The sequence below is a fragment of the Dendrobium catenatum genome, unplaced genomic scaffold (assembly GCF_001605985.2).
Source record: "Dendrobium catenatum unplaced genomic scaffold, ASM160598v2 fragScaff_scaffold_432, whole genome shotgun sequence".
NCBI classification, from domain to species: domain Eukaryota; kingdom Viridiplantae; phylum Streptophyta; class Magnoliopsida; order Asparagales; family Orchidaceae; genus Dendrobium; species Dendrobium catenatum.
Genome location: NW_021318894.1, coordinates 735,388 through 743,855, shown reverse-complemented (window position 1 = coordinate 743,855; position 8,468 = coordinate 735,388). Strand labels below are relative to the sequence as shown.

Here is an 8,468-nt window from a genome sequence, read left to right as displayed (position 1 = left end):
ATTATTATTTGCATCCATTGATTCTAATCCAGCAACGTTTCATCTTGCATGATCTTCAATGAACTCAACACCAATATTTTCATCATTCGTACAATTGTATATTTGTTGTGAGTATTTCAATTTCAGGTTAACTACAACTATCCCCTGAATCAGTACTACCACTATCCATAGTTTTGTATGAATCTACGTCGTTGTTATCCATATCATCTCCGTGTAACGAAACATTTTCGTTTTGCTCTGATTGAGGCATGAATGAGGAAGAGACTAGGTTTTCTTCATATATATTACTACGTGGTCTAAACCAACGTGGACGATCGGTCACATTGGTACGTGAAGGCAGATGTTGCTGCATGAAATTTGGTCGCTCTGAAAAACTCAGTTGGCCATGAAAGTTGTTTTGCATTTCAATCGTATTTACTCCGCCTTACCACGTGTTAGGACTACTTCAAAAAGATTTAATTATGCTTAATTTTTAAATAAAGAATTTAATCACTACAACATAATATAATGAAGTTCTAAATACTTACATATGTATCTCCGTTGACGGACCAGGAACGTCACAATGATTGATTTGTTCTGCCTTAACGTAAACAACGACATGATCAATTCTTGCTTCTAATAACATAAACTCACAAACCTCATCATCGGTTACATGTGTTGCGCAGTAGCAACCATTATTTCGAAGTCGACATGTTAGGTTGACAGTATTTGTTGCAGAATTAATCCTAAGCGCACCCATAATTCTGTCTTTAACATTGTAAGAGAAATATCATAATCAACGATGATTGGCCGATTTTTTCCACCAATATATGTCGCTGTGAACTCATCCCCGATACGAAGCTCACCACCGAAAAATACATTCTGTCCTAAATAACACAAATTTGAGGGTCAATCCCAAGAATGTCATATTTCGCTAAAGTTTTTTACTTAACATACTACTCATAATGTAACGAGAGTAAATGCATTTTAAAGCGTAACAATGTACTTACAGATGTATTCCTACCGATGAAGTCAAACTAATAAATTGTTGAATTCAATCGCAATAATGTATTCAGTTCATAACATGAAACTTATATCACTTTATTTTTTGGTCTAACATATCCACCCTATACTGCAACGTCTTGCATGATTTGGGTAGTAACTAATGCATCAATAGATTTTGTTTGTTTTATTAAAATTAATTAAAAAAATTTAATATATTCATATGTTGAAATTGAATTAAAATACATGCCTTAGTTCTTTTTTAAGATATGTAGGAATTTCATGGATGTACACCTAAGCATTAAACATAACGTTAATTCCACATTTAAAAGAGTAGTAAATATTCTTTTAATCCTTACGCGTAAATTGAATATTTCTTATATTTTTTTATTATGAAAAAAATATAAATTTATCTTCATGACTAAAAAATAGGTAAACATTTTCTCTCCTTAAGGATGATTTTAATATTCCCGATGTAGTTTTAGTATGAAAGTCAATTCAGTAATTTTGTTTCATTATTGAAATGATAGTTGAATATTCCTTTTATTCATTATGGATGAATAATAAAATTTTAATGTACTTTTGATTTTAAAAATAATTCAAAATTTCATTATTAAAACATAGGTAAATTTTATTTATTCCCCTTAGGGGTGAGCTTAATACTTCTTATTATGTATTTAAACTTGAAAATAAATTGAGGTTTTCTCTTCTCAATTTGGTAGTTAAAATTTAGTCTAAGGTACTAGATTGAAGGATTTAGGTTAATCTACTATTTCTGTACTTCTTATTATGTTTTTAAACTTGAAAATAAATTGAGATTTCCTCTTCCCAAAATGATAGTTAAATTTAAGTCTAACGTACTAGATTGAAGGATTCAGTTCAATCTAAACTTAATTTAACAAATTTTTTTGCACTTCTAGTAATTCTCCTAAAGGATTTTAATATTTAATAAATAAAATATAATTACATACAAGATGACAAATTTTATTTGTAAACATAAATAAGTTTATATAATTTTATTTTAAAAAAATTTTATCGGGTAAAAATTTAATTCTAACAATTATTTAATTCTAACAAATTTAATTCTAACAATTATAACGTTTAAATATTTTAAATATAATTATAATTATTTAACTTAAAAATTTTTTTGAAAAAAAATATTCCCATCATCTTTATAAGGCTATGAATTTTTAAATGACAAGTAAATGAATCTTGTGAGGAGAAGGTTGGTTTCCACATTAAAAGCAATTTTTTAAATTCGTCATAGATTCTTATATACTTGCATGAAATTATTTGTGTTATTTCTTAAGGATCATGTCAAATATAAAATGTGGACTTTTATTAAAGAATCATATATGGATTAAATCTAAGGAGCTATAATCAATCTCTAAAATACAAACTAAACATTATTACAATTTCACCTTCCGTACTCAAAGAAGACTCTACACGAGATGCCAATAATTTCAACAGACTCTTACACCAACCAACTGACTAAGATGCCTCTCAAGACTAGTAAAATAACAGTTGGGTGCCTCTCTTTAGGAACAAAATTATTGAAATAACTACCTTTGATCAGTTCTATAAACGACAAAAAATGTCTAAAAGGCTTATGTCGTTATGAAATAACTTTTATTTAGGCTACTGTTAAAATTAACAAGTGGTGAATTTGGCGGTGTACGAAATAATTTTTTTAAAAAATATTACATAGTTATAAATCTTTGGAAAATAAACTACAAGCAACACTTCACAAAACATTGATATATTTATTTCTACATACCATACCAAACAACAAAATGTGCTAAAAAAATTACAATACACCAATTTTATTTTAAATAAAATAAACAATTGCTAAAAAAATTATACAACTCACTGCTAAAACAATAACTAACAATATTGCAACAAAAAAATATATCTCACAAAACTGCGGCAAGCCCAAAACTACTACATAATACAATTTTTTTTTAAATAAATGGCCACAAAATTTACATCTTCACCAAAACAACTTTAACAGAAAATAAAATGAAAAAAAAGACATAACTCACCTCTCTCTCGGATGAACACAGCAGCAGCAAACGAAGAAAAGGAAGTTAGGAGGCTTGTGATTTCCGTTCAGCTGTGCTGCTCGCGTATTTATAACGAAAATTTGCATGGCATCTTCACAACTTTCTCAACGTCCAACCACCAGCAATTATTTGCATCTTCATTTCCGCACCGGTCCGCGGAATTCGCGGATCTAGTTGCCGCTGAACTCCAAAAACACCAATCAACTGACAGCCACCGAAGAAAAGACGGGAAGAATGCATCGATTAGGTTGGCGCATTCTTTAGAATGCGCGGAACAAAACAACGCATTCTCACTACGCAATTTGGTTTAGCGAATTAGCTCTTATTTAAATTATTTCAGTGGTATGCTTTTTCCACGAAAATTCACTTGAATTATGTTGCTTTAAAAAATTTCGCCATTTATAAATTAACGGAATATGCCGGCTGATAACGCGTATTCCATGTCAAATTGAAGAATACGCCTAATAAAACGGCGCATTCAAAGAATGCGCCAACCAAAATGGCGCATTCTATGAATGCGCTTACCATTCTGGCGCATTTGATGCTTCTTAAATTTTTTATAAACCTGCTCGTTCCATTAAATGACACATAAAAGAAGCTTGTTTCCAAAATTTCGCCTATTTTTCATTCTTTCCTGTATTTATGGTCATGTACGCAGTATGCCAATTATATGTACCCAATTATTTTTCATTTGATAATTGTTCACAGGACCTGATAATAATTTTTCTAGCATGTAAGCTCTTGTACAAGAAAATATCATAAAGAGCTAATGGAAATACATATCATAAAATCATTAAAGAGGGGCCATGCTAACAACTAACTCACCATGGAAAATAAATCTTATATCCTTGACTTCAAAATAAATGATAGAAAAATAACAGCATATAGAATATTCATCTTTAATTCTTTTGAAATTAGTAACAATTACATTTATGGAATTCATTAACATGTTCACCTACTCAAAGCATTAACATCTTCATTTTAAGCTCGAACTCCAGAATGCTGTTTCAGCACAAAGCTATCCTTAAGCAAAAATACAATATATTTAGCATGTTGTGAGTTATGTTAAAGATACTTGAGAGTTTGCCTCAATGACCTTACTCAAATCTGGTAACTTTTAAGGACTGGTCTTTGGGTTTTTTTTTTTTTCTTTTTTTCTATATGGAATGCTATTATAGCAGTTAGCCCCATAGAATTTTTTTTCTTGTTTCAGGATATCAGTTAGTGGTGCAGTAATTGAACTAAATGGTTTAATAAATGTTCTTTTAAACAATGCTACTCAATGGAAATTACAGACATCTGCAATTGACTTAGGTTTTGGCCAATCAAGGATTGCTTGATTTTAATAGCATCAGATTGTAATCCTTACACATAAACTGTAAAGCCTAGGAATAGTAATTGAGGTTGAAAGGTAAACTTCTTAGTATTGGCAAATGATTTCTTAGCTTGATGCATCTCTGAAACTATATTTGTGTGTCATTAATTAAGCCAATAAGAACTTTGGATGAACGGATCTATGACCTAGTGGTTTATTGGAGAAGGTTATTTTTTGAGGTCATGGGTTGAGCTATTTTCAGTGATTTTATTTTTAAGTTTGTAAAGTTCTTGAGTATATGTTGTAAACTATGAATGTATTTATTTCGAAGAAAATCTTTCATGTCTAATTATTTCGTATCACAAAGTCATTAATGAGTAAGGATTATCTATTTCAATGATGCGCAGTCAGTGCACTAAAGACTATCAGGAACAGTTTGAATGATCCAATCGGTAATCTTAATTCTTGGAACAATGGGGATCCATGCACATCAAATTGGAGTGGCATATTTTGCTATCTCACTGCAAATGATGGGTACCTACATGTGCAGCAATTGTATGATCTTGGTTCTTATTCTTTCTTTCTTTCTATAATTTTTATGTTGATCTTAAATGCATAAATTTTTGAACTTTTGGATTCCATGCCCCTTAATCATAATCAGTGGAAAATTTTTGCTTTATTATGAAGTTCTTAATGGTTTTTGGTTTTCCACGAATGATGCCAAGCAATATTTGTTCTTGAGATGAAATTCACCTAAATGCACGGTTTTAGTTGAGGAATTCATACAGTATGCGTTATCAGATGTTAATAAACATGGACTAATGTTATTTTCTTGCCAACGATTTATTTTGCATCTGCTTGGGTGTCGGGAGATGGATAAATACAGACTCCTACAGATTTGGCATCAAGAATTGTTAGGGTTGATGTCATCACCAATAGAAGCTTGTCACTATTTTGCTGTGTTTTTAAAATCGGACGGGATCATCCAGTTTGACCTGTTCAACCGTGAATAGTCCATTTGCTTATTTGATCAAGTTGGAACACCGGATTTGCATTGAACTGGTGTGAACCTGTTTGAACCACCGGTTCAACTGTTAAACTATCGAACTGGTTCCGATTTGATTGAACCGGTCGGTTCAATAAATATTATCTCTTATTTAAATAAAATTTCAAAATAATTTAAATATATATTTAAAGGCATATGCTTTATGCAAATAAATTTAATCAAAACATAAAGCTACTAGCTTGCAACATCATGCAACTTTATTTGTTGCTTATGGTTTATGCTTTACACCATATAAAAAGAATCACTTAAAATTCCCCTATGACGTGAGACTAAAAACATGTGAGAATTCTGCATGGGTTAAACTATCAAATTACTCGGGATGTAAATTTGGGTTGAGAATGCGTATAATTTATTAAAGTTAATAACACAGTTTTTTTCATATTATAAAACATATATATTATTTTAAATATTTTATTATTATTCTTATTAAAAATTAGATTTATATTTATACATTTATATTATTAAACTTTTTAATTTTAAGACCTATTTATTGACCCTTATAGCAGAATTAAAAAAAAAAGATGGAATAAAAAAAAAATGAAAGTGAAATTATCACATGTGTTGAAATCTCACTCAAATCCTACATGTATCCTGCTATAGTCCCATCCCGCCGCTGCTACAGTCGCTTCCTCCTCTGCAATTCGGTGTTGTTGGCACGTCCACTATTAACGAGCAATCCTTGAGATGGAAGTGGAGCCTTACGCTCTCTTACCGCTATTAGATCCCCACGCACGTGAATACCTCCTGCTGCAACCGACCCTTCTCTGCCATTCAGGTAAACTCCTCAAACCGGCAACCTCAAGACGCGCGACTTCTCTTCTTCGTCTCTTCTGCACATGTAAGCTTCTATTACGACCTCCAAAATGAATCCCTCTGACCTTCTTCCATGCGAGCTAGCTTCCTCCACGACTCCAATTCTATCGCACCCATGCTCCAGGCCGTCGAACCCGTTATCCACGCAATCCCTCTACACCCGATCAAACCACGCCTGACCTATCTGTCGGCTTCCAATCTCCTAAAATCCTTCTTCCGAATCTACCCCCTTGCCTGATCTCCAAGCCCGACCGAATCCCTGCCTGGCTGAACTCCCTATATATATATGGTTCTTGCTCCAAGCCAAACAAATACCTATCAACCATCCGCAATAGTTTATCAAGGTGGACAAATATGAAAATCACTTTAGCTCATAAAGAACTAATGTATGATCGAGAATATCACTAGGATTCATTTTCAAACAGTCTCTTGTCAGTAAAGATATGATACATGTCCTTTAACCGGTGGTATTGCCGTCAAATGACACCGCAGGTAAACAGTAATGACCGGTGCCCTCTGAACCATGTGGTTTGCCACCAAATGACACTTCTAAATTACGATCATGGCCAGAGCCCACATGCTCCCCAATGACATCAAATCCTTGATATATGAATCAATATGATTTGATCGATAGGGCACAAAGCCCTCTGTTAGCTAAGGTGGATTCAAATTTGTCCCCTTAGACAAATATTTTTCCCCCAGGTCTACAAGGTTCCCTTGGACGAAGCAACCAATGGCTGCCGACAAGGATCCTTTTGTTAGGTTGGTTTGACTACTCCTCTGACTAAGTTGACCAGAGACCATGATGGCTAGAGACGATTAAATCATGGGATCTTGATTAGGTCCATCATCCATTCCCCCACAATCCACTTTAAGTGCAAGGTGGTAAATTTTCAATTTTAAATATCAAATTCTCAAATATCAAACCCATGTTGATATTATAAGCCAAATACCAGGTATTTCTACATATATGATTGACGATTAGCCTTAATCAAAAGTTCTCTCTTGTTATCGGGAGGAGTAACTAACTATAGGGGCTTGCGCCTATAGGAAAGCAAAACTCAGATCATAAAGTCCTTACAAAATAAGAGAAAAATCTCTGGGTATTGACTTATCTACAAACCCAATCTGACTTCTTAAAATTTACCCAAGAACTTAATTTGTTAAAACTCCCAAAAAGGCCAGGGGAGGCCAGGGCGCAAAATTTTTAGAGCCCATAGATTTCTGGCGACTTCGCTGGGGTTTGATTTTTCTTTTCATCTTTGACTAATCATCTATGGTGCTATAGTAGCAACTAAATCAACATGAGCTAAAAATTCCAAATTTATCATAATGATCATTTAACAAACCAGATTTCTAAATATTCTAAAAATGATCATTCATAAATCCACTGAAAATTTTATTAAGCAGGTTTTTAAATTTTATTTTAATTTCTTGCTTGTATTATTTTATTTTGTTCTGTGTAGTCTCTCTATTTTGAAAGTGTGGAGTATGCATTAGACGCTGATTACTAACCCTTACCTTTTATTTATGCAGATAGATCTGTAGAACACTTTTTTTACTATCTAGCTAGGACATGGTACCAGCAACAAGTTGGCAAAATACGATCATCAACACTAGGAACACTAGAGCCACCATCTAATTTGGTGGGCTACAATTCCCCGCAGCTACTGCAATGGCTGTTGCCATTCCTATGAATGGCATGGACTATGAAGGGCTTGCAAGGAGGCCCCACCTTGCTGAAACCTCTACATGCCGCATGTATCTGCCAGCGTCATGAGCTGCTACTGTCAAAAATCCTCGCAGGAGGATCTTTATATTTAAAAGGCTGTCACAACCAGAAACCATAATTACCAAAAGGATTGTGGCTGGTGGAAAAATCTTAGTGGTGATTACTGACACCACTACTTTACCTACCAGGTTATCTGCACCTGAAAAGCTTGATGCTGAAGCCTTCTCATATGGTGGAAGGCTCACGAGGAGACAAAGGAGAAAGAAGAACACTGAGCTCCGAGCTCAGCAACAACTACCTATCCACCCCTCAAACTTGCTAGCCCAATAGCCAGAAGTAGCCATGCCTACCCGTAATGGGTTCGCGGACTTGAAATGGGTGAAGAGGTATAGCTGATGATGTAGACAAGGGGGGGGGGGGGTTTCAACACAAGTTGAGTTTTTCTTGTAATTTCTTGCCTTGTGTCTTTTCATCTTCCCCCTCTCCTTCTCTTCATTA

General features: G+C 33.7%; 1 protein-coding gene across 5 annotated transcripts in view; it reads left to right on the top strand.

The window, feature by feature from the left end:
* LOC110092638 (probable LRR receptor-like serine/threonine-protein kinase At1g06840) overlaps positions 1–8,468 on the top strand; it is a 93,202-nt gene that overhangs the window by 9,815 nt on the left and 74,919 nt on the right. For 2 of the 5 annotated variants that reach the window (XM_028694268.1, XM_028694269.1), the window contains exons 3-4: positions 3,256–3,291; positions 4,767–4,914. The exons of 2 other annotated variants lie outside the window; for them this stretch is intronic. In XM_028694268.1, the coding sequence (XP_028550101.1) occupies positions 3,256–3,291; positions 4,767–4,914 (184 nt within the window). The remainder of the gene's footprint in view (positions 1–3,255; positions 3,292–4,766; positions 4,915–8,468) is intronic. One more of the 5 variants, XM_020817279.2, reaches the window with a different exon arrangement.